The sequence below is a fragment of the Octopus bimaculoides genome, chromosome 15 (assembly GCF_001194135.2).
Source record: "Octopus bimaculoides isolate UCB-OBI-ISO-001 chromosome 15, ASM119413v2, whole genome shotgun sequence".
Lineage (NCBI taxonomy): Eukaryota > Metazoa > Mollusca > Cephalopoda > Octopoda > Octopodidae > Octopus > Octopus bimaculoides.
In genome coordinates, this window is record NC_068995.1 from 5,061,206 (window position 1) to 5,081,157 (window position 19,952).

General features: G+C 37.8%; 2 protein-coding genes across 3 annotated transcripts in view; both read left to right on the top strand.

The window, feature by feature from the left end:
* LOC106882688 (transcription initiation factor TFIID subunit 11) overlaps positions 1-2,287 on the top strand; it is a 5,476-nt gene extending 3,189 nt beyond the window's left edge. Inside the window, exons 3-4 of the mRNA XM_014933451.1 lie at positions 61-157; positions 2,104-2,287. Of these exons, the coding sequence (XP_014788937.1) occupies positions 61-157; positions 2,104-2,237 (231 nt within the window). The 3' untranslated portion in view covers positions 2,238-2,287. The remainder of the gene's footprint in view (positions 1-60; positions 158-2,103) is intronic.
* A 2,041-nt stretch (positions 2,288-4,328) lies between these two features.
* Positions 4,329-19,946, top strand: LOC106882689 (SAP30-binding protein). Of its 2 annotated transcripts, XM_014933452.2 has the most exons (11): positions 4,329-5,071; positions 6,827-6,889; positions 10,087-10,181; positions 10,642-10,684; positions 12,425-12,513; positions 13,610-13,701; positions 14,186-14,246; positions 14,999-15,050; positions 16,331-16,389; positions 17,866-17,914; positions 18,622-19,946. In XM_014933452.2, the coding sequence occupies exons 1-11, from the start codon at positions 4,747-4,749 to the stop codon at positions 18,807-18,809; spliced, it is 1,116 nt and encodes a 371-aa protein (XP_014788938.1). In that variant the 5' UTR covers positions 4,329-4,746; the 3' UTR covers positions 18,810-19,946. The 2 variants fall into 2 exon arrangements, with proteins under 2 accessions (XP_014788938.1, XP_014788939.1); XM_014933453.2 differs by lacking the exon at positions 6,827-6,889 and having other exon boundaries at positions 4,330-5,071.
* The last annotated feature ends 6 nt before the right edge of the window (positions 19,947-19,952 follow it).

Consider the following 19,952-nt stretch of genomic DNA (forward strand, 5'->3'; position numbering starts at 1 on the left):
AATTTCACATGATGTTTATATATGTTTTCAATATTGTTTTGTACTTTCTCTTCCGCACAGTTAATGCAGTCCATCACAGGATCCTCTATTTCACAGAATGTTGTCATAGCAATGTCCGGCATAGCTAAAGTTTTTGTTGGAGAAGTTGTTGAAGAAGGTCTGTGGAATGCCAAGATTTCTTTGTTTATATGTTCCCTCTATACCACTCTGCTCTTTATTTTGGAATCTCAACTCCTTCCACTTCGTCTTTGTCAACCTTAGATTGATGGTCCTTACTCTAACAAACATTTACTGTATTTCCCGGCATATAATTCCAAATAATATACAGTGTAAACATGTTGTGTAAACCTTCAAACACTGTCCTTATCTTTTCAAATATTGTTGCATTTCGTAAGGAATTTTTGATCCTCTAAAATTGTATTTGTGTATAAATCAACCCCCCCTGTTTTTGGCTGTATTTGTGTATAAATTGATCCCCTCCCCTGTTTTTGGCTGTATTTGTGTATAAATTGCCCCCCCCCCGTTTTTGGCTGTAAATATTTTGTTTAAAAAGTTTGACCTGTGTACTAGAGAAAACAATATGTATTTTAAGATCATCATCATCATTTCCCATGCTGGTATGGGTTGGACGGTTTGGTTGTAGCTGGGAAGCCAGAGGGCTGCACCAGACCTCAGTTGTCTGTTTCTGCAGCTGGATACCCTTCTTAATGCCAACCACTTTACAGAGTGTACTCGGTGCTTTTTATGTGGCACCAGCACCTTAATTCACCAAAACAGTTTATGCCATTCTGAAGACAGGTTGAATAAAGTTGGATTTGGGTTAATACCTGTAAACTTGTCAGTACAATTACCTGAAGACAATAAGAGAGATTTTATGAGGATGCTGGATGTGCTCAAATTAGCTGCCACACCTTTTTTAAATTACACCATATCAATTTTAAAAAAGTGAAGGACACATTGAATGATGTAGTCCTAGGCTTGCTATGTCTGAAAGAACAAGATATCATTGTTGTGACTGGAATACCTTTGGGTATAATTGTTTGTGTTGGGGGAATATCTGAATGTGGTGTGTTCTTGGTTACCATGGGACACTGCGGCTCTGCATGTTTGAAGAAGGGATTAAAAAGCTGAGCAACAGGAAAGGCACCCAGCTATGAAACACTGCCTCAGACAACCCATCCATCCGAAGCTAGCGTGGAAAAATGAACGTAAACCAACGACGATTATGATGACACGACTCGAGTTCTGCTTAAATGTTAGATGCAATTTTTGTATTGCAAGGAACATAACTCTGCCATACTTTTATTCTGTTATATTTCTAGATGAATATTAATTTTTTAAAGTAGTTGTAAAAAATTATCTTTTGTTTTATACACTGGAGACTGAAGTTTAATCATCCTTTTGTCGAGGTTCTAAATGAGGTGAAAGTTATTTTGAGTTACTGGGACTGTGTGGGGTTGAAGGGCTGCACTAAACTGTTCTGGTTGAGACCAGGGCCTTATTTATGAGCACCATTAAAAGCTTCCATTCAAATCTTATGATCTTTCACCTCTCTCTCTCTCTGAGGTTTGGTGCAAGCATGACTGTATTCATTAGAAATTTACTTTGTAACCATGTGATTCCAGGTTCAGTCCCGCTGTTTGGGATCTGTAGAAGATCAGACATAACTGTGGTCAAGAAATCTGTTTTGCAGCTATGTGCTTTTGTTGCCACTGTGCAACACCTTAGGCTAGTGTCGTCCACTATGGTCCTGAGCTGACCAGTGCCTTGCGAAGGAATTTAGTTAAACAGAAATCGTACAAAGCCTGTCGTGTGTGTGTGTGTGTACAGACTGGAGTCTGGTGCAGCCTTCCAGGATGCCAGCCCAGTCAAACTGTCCAACCCATGCCAGCATGCGACAACAGACATTAGATGATGATGATGATCTGCTTAGTTTCAGTTGAAAATACTTAGTGATAGAACCACTGGAGCCATGTGAGTGTTTTATTGAGTTCTCCATTGCTATTGGTGATGCTTCACACCTAAATTATGATTTGGATTTCATACTTGGCGTCGGTCTTTTATTTTAAAATAATTTCTTTATTTTGTTTTTGTATTCTTTAGCGCTGGATGTGCTTGAACAGTGGGGCGACAGTGGACCACTCCAACCAAAACATTTGCGTGAGGCAGTCCGCAGACTAAAACATCAAGGCATTGTGCCGACAACGAAATTTAAGAAAAGTGCTTTATTTAGATAAATAAATGATGTAAATGACTGTTTATGTAAATAAATATTTATTGAAATTTATATTGTGTCTTGTAAGGTGTTTTGTGAACAGAGCTCACCAGTGGCTGCTGCCTCATAAAAAGCACCTATCCACTCTGTAATGTGGTTGGTATTTGGAAATGCATCATCATTGGTTAATGTCTACTTTCCATGCTGGCATGGGTTGGACGGTTTGACATGGAGGAGGCTAGCAGGAAGCTGTCCAGACTCCAACTGTCTGTTGTCGCCTGGTTTTTATGGCTGGATGCTCTTCCTAATGCCAACAGCATCCAGCTATAAGAACTCTGCCAAAACTGACAGTAGAGTTTGGTGCAGTCCTCTGGTTTGCCAACTCCTGTCAAACCGTCCAGCCCATGCCAACATGGAAGGTGGATGTTAAATGACGATGAAGCCACATGGATGTTGAATGTGTGAGATGTATGAAGTCTGGTAAGAAAGAAGATGAGCATGATTCACTGGATTTGTATTGTTGGATCGTGCAAATGATTGAGCACATTTGAGTGTGTGGGGATGAGGAAACGGTGTGAGAGAACAAACGCATGTACACACACATAATATATATATATACTTATCCATGGTGCCGTACAGTGGACTGAACCTGGAACGATGTAGTTGGGAAGCAAGCATCTTACCACATGGCTATGCCTGCACCTATATATATATGTGTGTGTGTATGGAGAGAGAGAAGGAGATGTTTTGGTCGAGGAACCATGAACAAATAAATTACAGTTTGTAAAATATTATGCACACTAACCATTAAATTGTGGAGGGGATGGAAGGATGGAATTGCAAAAATTGAATTACATGTCTACCATTAAATAATTTGTATTTTGGCTCTTCCTCTTTCTGTTTCTTAGTTTGTTTCTCTATCAGATCTGACTGGTTGGCAGGACACCACCATTGAACCATTCTAATCTCTCACCCATACATGCATCTTCTCTCAGTTTTCTTCTATTGTTACTGCAATGACCTCTACGTTGTGCCATTGTGGCCACAAACCTATACCCTATACTAATCTCTACATCTAATCTTTGTGGGGAAAATTTTTTTCGAAGTGGGTGGGGAGAGGACTTCCAAAGAGAAATTCATAAATCATTTTTTTTTACTTGAGTGTAATGGAAATAAGTTTGAAAAAAAAATTTCAGATTCATTCATTTTTCGTTTGAGCAATGGAAAAAGGGTTTTAAAAAGATCCCAATAGTGGAGATGTGCTAAAACCAACAGCTAAATCACCCTTAACTTTTTTTACTATAGTGAAACCATATTCAACACCGTATTTATGAATTTGTTTCTCTCTCCATGATACATGGGATCGTTTAAAAAACCTTTTTCCATTACTCAAACGAAAAATAGATGAATCTAAAAATTTTTTTTCAAACTTTTTTCCATTACACACAAGCAAAAAAATAATTCATGAATTTCTTCCTCTTCGTAAGTCCTCTCCTCACCCCCTCGGGAATGATTTCCCCCACAAATTTCTTTATGCCGTTTGAAAGGTATTTATATAAATTTTCCTAAAAAGATATCCATTTTCCTAAAAGCTATTCTTGAGAATTTTCAGAAAATCCTCTCCTCCCCTCATCCCAGTTCGTTGGCGCATATTTTTGTTTTCATATTCGTTTAATACACATTTTTAAAACACCTATTGTTGTTTTGTTTTTGTGACCGGGAGTTAAAGTAAACATTAACGTAACTTATTTTTAATCGTTTAGATATTGGTTTTGGTCATTACAGATAAGCAAGTTATTTTTCTACACTAAGTACTGGGGGCAATTTGTTCGACCAAAGTTCTTTAGAAAGCTGCCCCAGCATGGCCGCAGTTTTATGAGTGAAACAAGTAAAAAATAAAAGATCTATCAATCGTTTTTACTTTGGCGATCTTTCGGTACGATTACCTAAATATCGGCCTTTTCCGTAAAACCCTAACACCGTAATGAAGATTGTGCGGGTGTTACGGAAAAAGCCGATCTTTGGTAAAGATCGCCGAAGACACTTTTTACGGAAAAGGCCGATATTTAGGTAATCGTACCGGAAGATCGCCTTCATTTTAATTGATGCCGCTGGTTGCCGTTGCAAATTCTCGGAACACGCTTCCCAAGTTAGCAGGAATAAAATACGAAAATATAAGGATTATATAAAACAAGTATCAGTCCATTTTCCCTAGATTTCAATAGTTGTTGGAGAAAATAGAATTATTATATAAAAAACGAATAATACGAAAAATAAATTTCTAATTTAGAAAGTAAATATCTGCCGACGAAGTAAATACGAAACCATGATTCTAAATGTTACTAACTTCCGGTTAATCCATTTCTTTTTCCCCTCGTTCTTCATCTTTTGCCGTTTCCGTTGTCGAAAGACCAAAGTTGTTAATTGAGATTCATTACCGTCTTTAATTACTTTCTGTGTTGGTTTACTTACTTATCTACACACACACACACACAACGTTTTATATATATTTAGGTTATATTTGCTGGGCAATGACGGAAACAGCTGGTATGCTTTCTATTGGGACGTACGGCGAGAATTCAGACGAAGAAAACGACGAAGCTGTCAGCGATGATGGAGACACACCGAACCACCACCACCACAACAACACCAACAACAATAACACCATCACACCGCCCAGTAAAGACTTGACAGAAGCCGTGGCCGTTGACAACATTTCAGATGATGAGATTAGACACGACAGCGAAAATAATAATAATAATAATCCCATCAATTCTGTGAAACCTCCTTTGCTGGATTTCAAAGACAACAGATCCGACGATGGATCGAAAGATTATAAAGTAAAGAAAGCCAAAAGTAAGTTCATTGTTGCTTCTATAATAATATTCTCTCGTCTTTTATGCTTTTACTCGACATTTTAGCCACCCTGGGGCACAACTCTACCATAAAATAATTTGCTTGTAGCATATTTTCTATTCGTATTCTTTTATTCGAGTTGTTGGCCAAACTGGGACAGCAATGTCGTTTAATTATTGACATTCCTACAGATGGATATCCCTAGAATTGAATATGAAATTCTTTGGACAATATCGAAAGATAACCACAGAGTTTTTATGATAGAAAACAACCAACTAATTTCGGTCAAACTAAAGGGTTTAGAATATTAGAATATTTTACTTTTTATTCCCACCCGGGTCAAACCCATTATTTTTTTTTATTCCCACCCGGGTCAAACCCTTTAGTTTAATCCTAATTTCTTGTCCTTTTCCCTTCTCCATGCTGTTCTGATAACTATTCCGAAGGTTCTGGTAAGATGTGTCGGAAAAATTTTTAAAGATAGAAGAAAAAAAAACAAAAAACAAGTAAAATTCACCTTAATTTTTATCGAAATTTATCAACCAAATTATCGAGTAAACCTCGGTATACATAGACACATCGTGGAGCACCTACATGGACGCTCAACCGGCTAGAAAGAGCAGTAGTATCATCTTCCTCAAACGGCACCAACTGAATAATTAATTATTTCGTTTGTATATTTTTTTTGTTTTTGGTTTCAATAATTGTTATTACAGTTAAGAAAACATTTTATTTCCCAGTTATTCGAATGAATAAAATAATATTAAATAAACCGTGTAGTAACTTCTGGTGGTTATCGTTATTCAATGGTGACTTCAAACGAGGGAGTCACGGTGAATTTGACTTCAAAATTTAACGTTCGGTAGCTTGAATATAATTTTGTTTCACCCTACTACAATTTGAGGTTACCCCTTCAAATAAAACCCGTTTTATTTAAATAGTATTTTCTCCAGGCAATCTTCTATTTTATTGTGTAAAAGCAACTCAGTAAAATTTGACAACGGAAGTATAAAAAAATTGACAGGGCAGAAACGAAACGTATCCAAAGATCTCACGTGTGAATCTAAATTTACTGAGAAACCAACTTCGGAATTTCAGGCAAGACTTCCCCCCGTCATCCCCACTATTTCCGAATTTCATTTCTTGTCTAAATAATATATTCTATAGATGAAGATATTCAGTAAATACTATTTCAATGGCGAAGGTAAAGGACATGGACCTTTCGGTTATTGTTTTTGGGTTTTTTTTTCTACAGAAACCTACCTTTTTGACTGCGGATATTCCGAATCTGCACAAAAAAAAAAAAAAAAAAGAAAAATAATTAATAAAAAACCGGTATTTCAAAATTTTGACCGCCCCTACCTCACCTCCCAGTTTTTCACCTTTTTTAGAATTTTTTTTTTTTTGGCGAAATACGGAGAATATGATCCTGAAAAAAAAATTTGTAAAATTTCAATTTTTCAAAAAAATAAAAATAAAAGTAAATGAACAACATTCCCTCCACTCCGCCTTCTCAACCTTTAAATATCTGAGCCAGATCCGAAAGCTGGATTTTTTGGCGGTGTGTGTTGGGGGCACAGTGCACAGAAAAGTAAATAAAAAATCAATAACTCCTGACCTATTCTTTTAATATTGATCTAGAGCAGGATTAAGACCAACTGATGCCTTAAGCACATCCCGACAATGGTTCCTCCCTTCTCCACTCTGCCATTGTTCAACTGACAAAACATTAACACACAATCCTTTCTATTGTAGGAACAAGGCCTGAAAGTTTGGAGGAGGGGTCTAGTTCAACTCATCGACCCCAGTATTCAACTGGTACTTATTTTATTGACCCTGAAAGGATGAAAGGCAGAATCGACTACACTGGAATTTGAACTCGTTGTAAAGCTGGAAAAAATGCTGCTAAGCACTCTGGCGCTTCTGCCAGTTTGACACAAAATTTACCGTTCTAAATGTGAAATGATAGATTACAAATTGTTTTCTTCTCAGCCAGACTCTGCAATTCTTAAATACAACCTGTTTTATGATTTTAATTTATTTCACATTAAATAGCAGTAAACAAGTGTTTCATATTGTTTTATGTCTGTTTCCCCAAGGTAGCTTGGCTGAGACAAATGTATTATCCTTACTTAAAACCAGGCAAGAGTTAATGATGCCTTTCCTGCTGCTAACTTTCACCTATTTTTTCTTGTAGGGATCTCTTATTTTATGTCTTCAAAGACACAACGCCAGCAGACAAGTTGTTGACTACAATGTCACCACGTCTAGCAAATCAGTTTTGCAAATATGAGCAATAATAGACACTTGCATATGTATATATATAACGTCTGCTTTCCATGCTGGCATGGGTTGGACAGTTTGACATGAAGCTGACTAGCAGGGAGCTGTCCAGACTCCACTTGTCTTTTGTGGCATAGATTTTTATGGTTGGATGCTCTTCTTAAAGCCAACCACTTAACAGAGTGCACTGGGTGCTTTTTATGTGCCACCAGCATGGATGCGTTTACACAGCACTGGCACCTGAAAAGACAAGCCTGTATGTGTGGAAGAGAGCAATTTTACTTAGCTTGATGCATCTTATCTATATATATATATATCCTCATTGTCATCATTTCCTACCATCCCTGCCTGCCTGCAGTAGAATGCGTATTAACATGTGATAATTGCTTCCATGGCACGAATTTGTATTATTGGACATACCTCATGTTAGTTTCAACGTCTTCTGTGCTGGTTTAGAGCATGTTGGAAGTGGGTATTAATTAAATTGGGAGCTTTCCTTCTTCTAGATTGGTTGCTTTCACTGCAATTAAACAGCTCAATCTACTTGTACAAAATATATATTTAATTCCATAGGTGGGACTCTAACAGGAGCTACTGTTCTGGGTCAGAACGCACTTGGGAGTAATGATAATTAATGAGGGCTCCATGTTCCCTAGAATTCCAGGTCTTTTGAACCGGAGCCTCACCATCAGATCCAGTTTAATGTCATACCCATAGTGTATATGTGTGTGTATATATACATATATATATATATATATATATATATATATATATATATATATATATATATATGTATATATAGTTAAAAAAAACACAAAAAAACAACAAAGTGAGGACGTGATACGGATAGTGTTATTGGACACTCAGGAAAGGAAAGAGAGAGTGTATGACGTTTCGGGCGTAGCCCTTCGTCGGAAAGATGGAAAGTTCGGAGAATGGAAAAACAGGAAGTGTCCCTTTGTGTCTGTTTGTCCCCCACCGCCACTTGGCGTGTTTACATTCCTGTAACTTAACAATTTGGCAAAAGAGACTGATAAAATAAGTACGAGGCTTAAAAATAGGTACTGGGGTCGATTTATTCGATTACAAATTCAAGGTTTTTATCCCAGCATGGCCACAGCTTAATGACTGAAACAAGTAAAAGATCAGATATATATGTCTATATATATATATATATATATATATAGAGTGAGAGAGAGAGAGAGATATGTATAACTATATGTGGCAGGCTCCTTTCAGTTTTCATTTATCTGATCCATTTACAAAACATTGGTTGGTCTGGGATTATAGGGGAGAACACTTGCCCCAAGGTGCCACACTGTAGAATTGATCCTAGACCCATGTATTAAGTACACACCCATGCCAACAAAATATTTAAAAAAATAACCTTTAGCCCTTTATCGTTCAGGTTACTCAATTAAATGTAATGCCTGTTTGTTCACATTGCAATTAATCATGCATTATCTCCTAGCTTTGAGATTTCGATGATGTGAGGATTCATATTTGGAATGACATTGTAGATTAGGTGTGGGAGGTCATGTCTGGTTGGCTTGAACATAAAGCGGAATGTTTGGGCCGGATGTAATGCTAATGGGTTAAGAATACTCAGAGCTGTTGCTTGGGCTGTTGATGCTCACTTCCCTAAATTCTGGCAAGGATTTTCCCTAATAGATGTTAGTTATTGGTGTAAAAGCCAAAGAGACACCATTCATCAACTGGCAGTTAATCCTAAGAGAGAAAGAAGAAACAAAGAATAGATCCTTCCCTCACTCAGGATGTGGAGGTGTGTGGCTTAGTGGCTAGGGTGTTGGATTCCTGGTTATGAGATTGTGGTTTCAATTCCTGGACTGAGTGACGCGTTGTGTTCGTGAGCAAAACACTTCATTTCATGTTGCTCCAGTCCGCTCACCTGGCAAGTATCTTCTACTATAGCCTCAGGCTGACCTAAGCTTTGTGAGTGGATTTGGTAGACGGAAGCTGAAAGATGCCTGTTCTGTGTGTGTGTGTGTGTGTATATGTATATATATGTGTGTGTTTTTGTGTCTGTTTGTCCCCTCATCACCACTTGCCAGCTGGTGGTAGTTTGTTTATGTCCCTGTAACTTAGCAGTTTGGCAAATGAGGTCGATAGAATAAGTACCAGACTTAACAGAAAAAAAAAAAATACTGGGGTCGATTCATTTGGCTAAAAAGACTTGTTCAAGGCGGTACCCCAGCATGGCTGCAGTCTAATGGCTGAAACAAATAAAAACAAAAAAGACATATATAGATGAATATAGACACACACACATATACATACATACACACGCACAGAGTTAAGACTAATGTTTGCTTGAGTTAAGGTTTTTAAAGTGAGAAAGTTAAAACTAGGGGACAGATGTAAGCAAACCCTTTTGTTACCATAGTTCTGTTGGGGTACATTGCAATGAATTTTGAACATAATCGAAGAATTCAGTAAATTAACTTAGTCATTAATAATCTGGTGTTTGGAATATAAATTAGCATGAAATCTAATCTTACTCGAAAGACTTTAGTTGACTTCGAAACAGGAATTATTTATTTTAGAAACTGGAACACACTCAGGTGGGTTGGTTTGTATGGAAATGGTTTCAGAGGTTTGTGGAACCCAATTAGTTCTGCATCTTTGATTTTTCAATGAATCATTGTTGTGATTCACAAAACTTTACCATTTCTACATTCAGTGACGTGTGTCCTTCTCCTCATTTTTTGCAGCTCGTTTAGTGTCCTATGGCAATGATTTTGAAGACAAAAGTGAATCGGAGAAGGAAGATAGTGATGTTGACCCTGATCCTGAGAAGTTTCTTGTCGTAAGTTATTTTCATAGTTTCACATTTTGGATATTGTAGTTGTTGTTACTCTCTTTTACTGGTTTTAGTCTTTGGATTGTGGCCATGCTGGGGCACCATCATCAAGGGTTTCAGTTACTATAGTACGTTGGCCTAAAACAGCACATTCATTTTACACCTGTAAACACACACACATGTATGAGGTGATGAACATAAAACAGGAAGACTATCTGGGCCTGTTATAACTGGCTTGAACATGAAAGGGTTAAACTTCCAATTTCAGACAGGAAAATGGCAAAAATTCTATTGCTTGAAGTTAGATCACACTCTAATGTGGTCAATAAATCTTGTCTTCTGTGTGTTGGCTGTTGGAATTGTTTCTTAGTTAATTACTAATTAATTAATTTTACTTTTTGTACTGAAACAATGATTATTGCTAATTTTAAAGTTAAATTTTTTTTTTTTTTTTCTGTGTATGTAGGTGAGTCAAGATAAAGATTCTGTATTGAAACCAGAACAAGCCTGTAAGTATATCAATCACTTTTCTGTTTAGCTAGTCACCCTTGATCTGCTGGAACTATCACAAAAACCTGCCAGCCATGATCATCCAGCCATTTCTCAGAGATAGAATACATAGAGCTCCATTATTTATTCCGTCCCTCCCTTTTTTGCCCTCTTGCAGCAGCCATATTTCTATAGGATTTGGTAAAATATTTCCAACTTTATGCATTAGTAGTTCTTTAGCACTGATAGATCTACAATGAAAGGCTTTTCTACCATGACCATTCCATTGTTTGGTACAGACATGACATCATTATCTCATGTGTCCTTCCTTTACTTCTGAGATTGTAGAGTTGTGAGGGTTTCTGTAGTTGTCTCTCTGAGTACTTGCCAACCCTTCTTGTGCTGGTGCCATATTAAAATGCTCCCGTTACACTTCTGTAAAGGGGTTGACCATAGGGAAGGCATCCAGCCATAGAAACCAAACCATATGCCACCTATTAGCACCAGTCTATGGGAGCAGCAGCTCCCAATAAAAATGCCTGTCTGTGATGATTTGTCCGACCCATGCCAGCATGGAAAGCAGAGATGAAATGATGATGATGATGACTTAAGGGATTAAGTGACTGTATGGGTATGTCCTTGTTAGTTTGTTATATATTGCTGTATTATGTTATTATTGATGATCTTAGATTAAATCATGACATGTTGCTGTATAAATTTGATAGTCACCAACTGAAATCTCATAACTTACATTTATAAAAATATTAATATAAATATGGAGTGGTTGGCGTTAGGAAGGGCATCCAGCTGTAGAAACTCTGCCAAATCAGATTGGAGCCTGGTGCAGCCATCTGGTTCGCCAGTCCTCAGTCAAATCGTCCAACCCATGCTAGCATGGGAGGTGGACGTTAAACGATGATGATGATGATTACTATCACAAGTGCATTGGTAATAAAAGTATCAAGTTGGTGGTTTATAATTTGAGTGAGATTTAGCTGCTATTTCTAGCAAGTAAAACAGCTTTGTAGAGGCACCCCTTTCCCATTGTTATTTCAGATGTGTCTGACACTTTAGTACACCAGTTCACTTAGTTGACAGAAATACTGTTCAGCAGATGCTGTAGAAATGTTGCTCGTTAGGCAATATCTCGTATTCGTTAAACCCTATCAAACTACCAAAGCTAATTATCGACTGTTAAAAGTGCTCCAGAAAATATTTACTTTTAAATTTGGTCTTGAAGATTTTATCCCTTGTCTTCTGTTTCTCTTGGACAAAGATCTAAATTGGCCCAAACTGTAGGATATGGTGCATTATCCCATAGCTTCAACATTTCGATGACGTGATTGTTTATTTTTAGAATGACATTGTGAATAGGTGTGAGAGGCCAGATCTGGATTGTTTGAACATTAAACAAGTAGAATATTTGGGGCCAGATATGGCCCATTTGACTCCAGCATTCGGATTATTCTGTCTAATTTAATGCTTATTTATTCACATTGTTCTGAATTGAACAGGCTTTATCTCATAGCTTTCAGATTTTGTTGTGATTGTATATTTTTAGAGTGACATTGTAGGGTAGGTGTGAGAGGCTGGATCTGGTCAGTTTCAACATAAAACGGGAAGAATATCTGGACCAGATATGGCCAGTTTAAATGCTAAAGGGTTAAATCTCTCTCTCTCTCCCCCTCTCTCTCCTTCTCTCTCTCTCTCTCTCTCATATTCTTCAATGTTTCATATCTGATTATCCTTCTCTTCATCAGCTTCTTTATCTCGAAGTGTACAAAACATGGCTGCTGATGAGATACAACTCCCACCAGAACCACCTGGTCGATGTTCTCGAGCTTTACAGGTAAGTACACCTTGCTTTTCAATCATTCTTTACCGCCTTTAATTTCTTCCTCCCTTCCCTTTAGTCCTAGATATACTATGACTGAAAAATTATAGAATGCCCACAGCCTTAACACCTTTCACTATTTTCCTATTAACCTTCCTGAGGCAGGCCCTGGTCCTAACATCCAAATTCTGCTGTGGTTGACAATACTTTTTGTTCTTTTGGGGTTGATAAAATAAGTACCAAGCAAGTACAGGGGTCGATGGAATCAGCACCCTCTGCAGTACCATTGCCGGCTTTGTGCCAAAATTAGAAAGTGTTGTTGTCGTTAGCGTAATGGATGTATTATGAAGCCAGTGGTTACGATTCTTCATGTCCTGAGTTGAAATCCCTGCCAAATTAACCTAAGCCTTTTATTTTTCTGGGGTCTTTAGAAGAAAGTGCTAGCTAAGGACAGGGGTTGATTCAGTTGACTACCCCTTCCTTCTCAAGAGGTTAGGGCCTTGTGCCCTATAAAATTTTCATCATCATCATCTTTATTATAATATTTTAAAGGATTGACGTAATTTTTCGTATTGTCTATTATAGTTGTTGCTGTTATTATTAAGGTGACGAGCTGGCAGAATTGTTAGTACGCGGGGCAAAATGCTTAGCAGTATTTTGCCTGTCACTACATTCTGAGTTCAAATTCCACCGAGGTCAACTTCCAGCCTTCCGGGGTCAATAAATTAAGTACCAGTGAAACACTGGAGTCAATGTAATCCACTGTCCCCCTCCCCCAAGATTTCAGGCCTTGTGCCTATTGTAGAAAGGATTATCATTATTATTATTATTATTATTATTATTATTATTATTATTATTATTATTATTATTATTAAGGTGGCGAGCTGGCAGAATCCTTACCACATGGGGTGAAAGCATTTCGTCCGTCTCTATGTTCTGAGTTGAAATTCCTCCATGGTCGACTTTATCTTTCATCCTTTCGGGGGTCGATAAAATAAGTACCAGTTGAATACCGGGGCTGATGTAATCAACAAGTCCCCTCCCTCAAAATTTCAGGCCTTGTGCCTTTAGTAGAAAGGATTATTATTATTATTATTATTATTTGTTTCAGGAGAAAATAGCCCACCACTATAATAAAATGAAGCAAGAAGGTTGTAATTTAAGTCTAAGCATTCAGAAACGGAAGGGTTTTCGAAATCCAAGGTATGAGGACATTATTATTATTATTACTGTTGTTTGTATTTCAATAATCTTATTTTTATAATTTATTTTTTTCCATTGCGTACCCAACTATAACTGTATACCCTGGGTACATATGTACAGATGCATTTTGGTTTGAAATTACTCAATGTAATGTGTGTCTGAGACACCTAGTGGTACTGTTTCTGTATGTCTGTGTGTAACTTTTGGGATGCTGTGTATATCTATTGTAAATAATGTGTGTGTGTTCACTAGGGTACTCTTTAGCTATTGAAGTACTATATGTAATATGTGTGTCCTGGTCCTCTACATATGCTTTTTTAACTGCTGGGGTACTGTACTCTATATGATGTGTTGAGTACTTGGTATTGCTTTCTTTCCATATGATGTGTATGGATGTATGAACTGTTTATTTGATATATATCTCTAATTTTCTGCATGTATTATTCTAACAGTAATATGTAAATTATTTCCAATCTATTTGCAGTATTTATGAAAAATTAATTGAATTCTGTCAAATTAATGAGAAAGGCACAAATTACCCACCTGTAAGTCTTGATTGATTCCTACCTTGTTTATATATCTTTTATTTTCTTATTTCATATTTAGTTTCTTCTGCTAGCTTGTGGGGGGTGGTAGGTGGTGTTTGTTGGGTTGTGGTCCTAATACAGCCGACTTATGGTCATCAGAGACATGGTTAGAACCAAGGTGCTACACAATGGATCTGAACCAGAAACCATGTGGTTGGGACGCAAACGTCCTGACCACACAATAATATATTTCTACTGGTTTATAGATAATATTCATGGTTTAGCCCTTTTGATAGCAACCCGACTGAAACCGGCTCTGGCTTTATAGTACAAATAACTAAATTCTTTGTTATATTTAAAATTAATTGAAAGAAACATAGAGCATCTCAACAGAAATATGGTAAAAAAAAAGGGCTAACTAATAATTAATTTAACCCTTTTGATACCAACCCGGCCGAAACTGCTTCTGGCTTTGTAGTACAAATGTCTTGTTTTCAAAAGTTCTGAATTAAAATTTTCCACCAAACCTTAGTCACAATTTATGTTCCTAACACTAGTTGAATGATAACTAAGTTATTTTAGTAAATTCTTTGTTATATTTAAAATTAATTGAAAGAAACACAGAGCATCTCAAAATAAATACGGTAACAAAAGGGTTAAATATGATTTTCTGGCAAAATAAATTAAATTTGAAGCTTTCCTTTGATTTTTTAATTAAAAAATTAATTTTTTTTGGTTAAAATTTCACTTTCTCATTTTATATTTTTCAGGAAATATTTGATCCTTTAGTCTGGGGTTCCGACTCTTTGTATGATTCCTTAGGTAAGAGCTCAAACATTTCTGTCTCTTTACTATTACTACTACTACTACTACTAATGATTTTCCTGCTTTCCTTTGTGAAAGCACTTGGCTTAGTGGTAAAGATATTTGGCTCACAATCGATAGGTTGTGAGTTTGATTCCCGACAGCGCGTTATGTCATGTGTGCCCCCTTTGTTACGCAGTCGACGTCTACACCATAGTCTGGTTCTTGTCACACCCAATGCTTGTTATATCCTGATCTATTGATTCGACTGTGTCCACTATCCACTGCTTTAACTCCTGTAAGCCTTGTGGAAATGAAGGTATGAACAGCTTCTCTTTCTGATACCCCCAAAGGAAAAAGTTGCAGGGTGTTGGGTGAGGGAAATGCCTGTGTGTGTGTGTGTGGAGGGGGGGGGGGGGTAGATCATCAATAGTAAATCATTCACCGCTGCGTAGCCAATTCAGCATTCTAGAAGATGCTGGTTGAGGTAATCGTGTATGGGTCTATGCCAATGTGGCAGGGCCCTGTCTTGCTGCATAATGAAGTCGGGGTACCTCTTCTCCCACCTGAGCCAACAACCAAATGGACAGCACACTGAGGTAGGTGCACCCTGTAACAATGGACTATTCATTTTGAATTAGTCTGTGTTGTGTTTGTAGATTGAAGGGCTTCTGCATTTTCCACATAAAAGGCATTGGTTAGCATAAACTATGGTAAAAGACACTAACCCAAGGTACTGTACAACGGAATTGAACCTGGAACCACAGGGTTGCTTAGTGAACTACTTAATCACACTGCCATGCTAATTTTCCTTTCTTTCTTTCTTGGTTTACTTTTAATACTTTATCCTCTACTACTATAGTAATCCCTTGACTATCACAAGTTCTAAAACCTTCCACAAAAATAATTAAAGTCTAAATATAAATACTTGTCAGTCGCAGAAACCCTTGGTATACTAAGGAGGAGTCTGCAGTAAATTTGTGCTGGTGGCACGTAAAAGCACCCTCTACACTCTTGGAGGGGTTGGCGTTAGGAAGGGCATCCAGCTGTAGAAACTCTGCCAGATCAGACTGGAGCCTGGTGTAGCCATCTGGTTCACCAGTCCTCAGTCAAATCGTCCAACCCATGCTAGCATGGAAAGCGGACGTTAAACGATGATGATGATGATGATTAGCCATAAAAATCCACAATGTACTGAGTGCATGATAGGAGAACTGCGCTGTGACGAGGGATTACTCTACTAGTAATAATGATAATAATAATAATATAAATATCATTTGAATTCCATTTGTTTCCAGATAAAATGCAGAAACTGGACATGGAGAAACGAGAGAAAGAACGCAAAGAAAGAACCAAAGTAAGTAACTCCTCAGACATGTCTCTGTTGTCTTTCACGTGTGTTCTTGGACTGTGTACTCCTAATGGTACACGTTCCTGGACTGTTGTGTACTCCTGGTATTACAGCTATTTCTGGAGTGTGTATCCTTAAGATTGGACATGCTGCTGTGTCAGAATGGTATTCACTAAAGAGTCTTCATATGTGTGAATAAGGATCAGTATCCAGCCCCCCCCATCTTCTTACCCTGTGTGTGTGGCTTTTATCTTGCTTCACCCATTTGGCTGTGGCCATGCTGGGGCACTGCCTTGAGGAATTTTAGTTGAATGAATTGACCCCCCCCAGGATTGATTTAATTTTTTTAAAGCCTGGTACTTATTCTGTCGGACCTTTTTTGCTGGACTGTAACTTACAAAGTTACAGGGACGTAGACACACCAACAGCGGTTGTCAAGCAGTGATGACACACACACATACACACCAACACAACCGACAAGCTTCTTTCAGTTTCTGCTCACCAAAATCCACTTACAAGGCTTTGGTCAGCCTGAGAGTATAGTAGAAGACACTTGCCCAAGGTGCCATGCAGTGGGACTGAACCTGGAACCATGTAGTTGGGAAGCAAGCTTCTTACCACACAACCACACTTGAACCTGTTTGTGTGTGTATACATACACACAGCTAAGATTCAAGATTACCAAATTTGATTTTATATCCCTGTGTATCAAAGAAAAATTTCAAAATATCAACACAAGACGTTTATGTATTGAACATGTTCCAGTGGCTTGATATCATCATCATCATCATCCAGTGTTTTAAATCCGGGGTTTTGTCCCCATTAATGGGGGTGGCTGGATCTGCCTCAATGTCATAGCAATCGAGGTAGGCAGGTGCAGCCCACCCCAACCTTTGGGCTGGCTGGTGCCCATTCTCCTTTGCTATCATGAGGCTATTTTGGAGCTGGATTTTCTAGAGAGAGGATCCCCTTGCTTACCCCCAACTTCAGTTTTTAGGCATGTGTGGTCCGGAGATCAAGGCCTCTACCATGGTTTTTAAGAAATTTGGTGGAAAACTAGCTCAGGAAGGCATTATATAAAGACATTATATTCATGTAGTTTAGTGTAGAAATAAAAGTTTCTAGTTTTACTACAATCTGGGAGAACTGAAACGGTTCAACCAGTCATTGGTAAACTTTGACCTACAGGTCTCGTGGTCTGTGCAACTTTTTATTTGCACATCAATGAAAAATTACTTTGAATTTTTTCGGAGTGTAGCCTGCCTCTCAGGAAAGGTTGCCTAATTTTGGGTTAACCTTAGTTATGAGATTTTAAGTTTTGTGTTGTTGCATGTAGTAGTAGCAGCAGTAGAAGTTGTGTGATGTTTGATACAAGATTACCAATGACTGTGGTTTAGTTTCTTTCAGTTAGTCTTAGCTACTTCCTGTCTGTGAAAAGTGTATGGCAGAAAATTGTTGACGTCGTTTTTTATATTATTTCAGATTGAGTTTGTAACAGGGACGAAGAAATTGTCGACAGAAGGACCAGTTGGTAAGTTGCTCTACATTGATCATCATTGTCCCCTCTGCCAGCAGCACCACCACCATCAGTTTTGTTTTAACCCTTTATTTTTAGTCATCCTTATTATCAACACCACCATCACCCCTACTCTAATTTCCACTGTTGTCATCACCATCATTGTGTTCATGCTTGTATTTCTATATTTCATAGATGAAAAATTTATATGTACACTTACTTACTGGTGTCCTCATCTTGATTGTTGCTTTTCACTACATTTCGGCTGTTATATGCTCCATCCTTCTTCAGGTGTCTTGTAATTCACCTTAGTGCCCTGTCTGAGATTGAACTCAGAGCCTCTAGGTGACTGCCCTGCATTAACTAGTACCTTTATCCTAAGGTGAAGCACGAGACACCTGAAGATGGCTGGAACTTACAACAGCCAAAGCTTAGTGAAAGCAACAATCAAAGCAACTTGCTCAAGGTGCCACGCAATAGGATTGAACCTGGAACCATGGGGTTGGGAAGCAAGCTTCTTAGAACACAACCACACCTGTGCCTTTATCATCCTCATCATTATCAGTCATCATTGTCACCATCATCATCATATTTCTCATCATTGTACATTCCATAATCATTCATTCACTCAACATCATTATCATCACCATCATCAACTTCATTATATTATTCTTGTTATATTTTTACGTATTCAAAAAGAAAATCTCTATTTCCAATTTCAGAGAAGAAACGCAAGACGAAGTGGGACGCCCAGCCGCAGGGTGTCACCACGGCACCAGCTGCTCTTGTGCGGCAACCAGTAGTCACATCAGCAATGTTAAATGCAGCCAGGGGCGCACTCACGACAGCAGTGACCGGCACAAAGAGTACGGTAATTCCAGCCCTTGGTAATATCCTCAAGAGCAAATGAAGACCATTGCATTCCAAGACTGCAAAACTTGGAATATTCCCAAACTAAATAGACTTCCTTCAGCATCAATCTCTTTCCCTTCTACTCATTCCTCTTTCTTTCTTTCATATTTGGATGGATATACCGTATTTTAACATGTTTAAGGAACCCCCTAATTTAGGGGGGCTTAAGATTTGGAAAAAAAGTTTTGTAAGGGATTATAATACTGTCCATGTATAAGAAGCTCCCATATTTTTTAACCTAATTTTTGACAGAAAAGGGTTTCTAATACATGTTAAAATAGGGTAATTTTTTTTTTCCCCTGCAAGGAGGGAACTGCGAGTTGGCCTGGTCTTTGCTAAAGGTACTTGAGAACCAGGTAGAAGCAATGTGGGAGGCCGACTCCTTTCCCTGCTAATCATTGACGCCAGTGTATAGCTGGTACTTTTGTTGATTTAAAAAAAAATTTTTTTTAACTGGAGATTTAAAACTAATTACTAACGAACCAACCACAGCAGGATTTGAACTCAGAAAATTGTGGAAGTCAGTTTGGTAACAACATAACAACATCCTGGCTAACACCAAACGATGTAGGGATATCTATGTGGTTGCATCACCTGCTAGAAATAGCAACCAGATATCCCTCAAATTGCTCACTTACTATCTCAATACAGTAAGGACACATTGATGCAGTTCTGAATATATTATGACAAAATAAAAGACATGATGGTCATGGCTGGAATACCTTTGATCCTTCTTCTGCTACATTAGGGCTGACCTTTGGATAAACAGCAATTACATCAATTAATATTAATTACTATAATATATTGCAAATTATGTAGTCCTAGATATAGTGACTGAATAGACAGGTTGGTCATGGCCGGAATATGTTTAGTGTTTTTTTTTTTTAATATCATTTGTTTCAGTCATTAGGCTTTGGCCATACTGGAGCACTGCCTTGATGAACTTTAGTTGAATGGATTGACCCCAGTCCTTTATTTTGTTTTTTGTTTTTAAAGGTTGTACTTATTCTATTGGTCCCTTTTGCTGAATTGCTAAGTTACCATGATGTAGACACACCAACACCAGTTGTCAAGTGGTTGTGGAAGATAAACACACATACATACATACATACATATATATATATATATATATATATATATA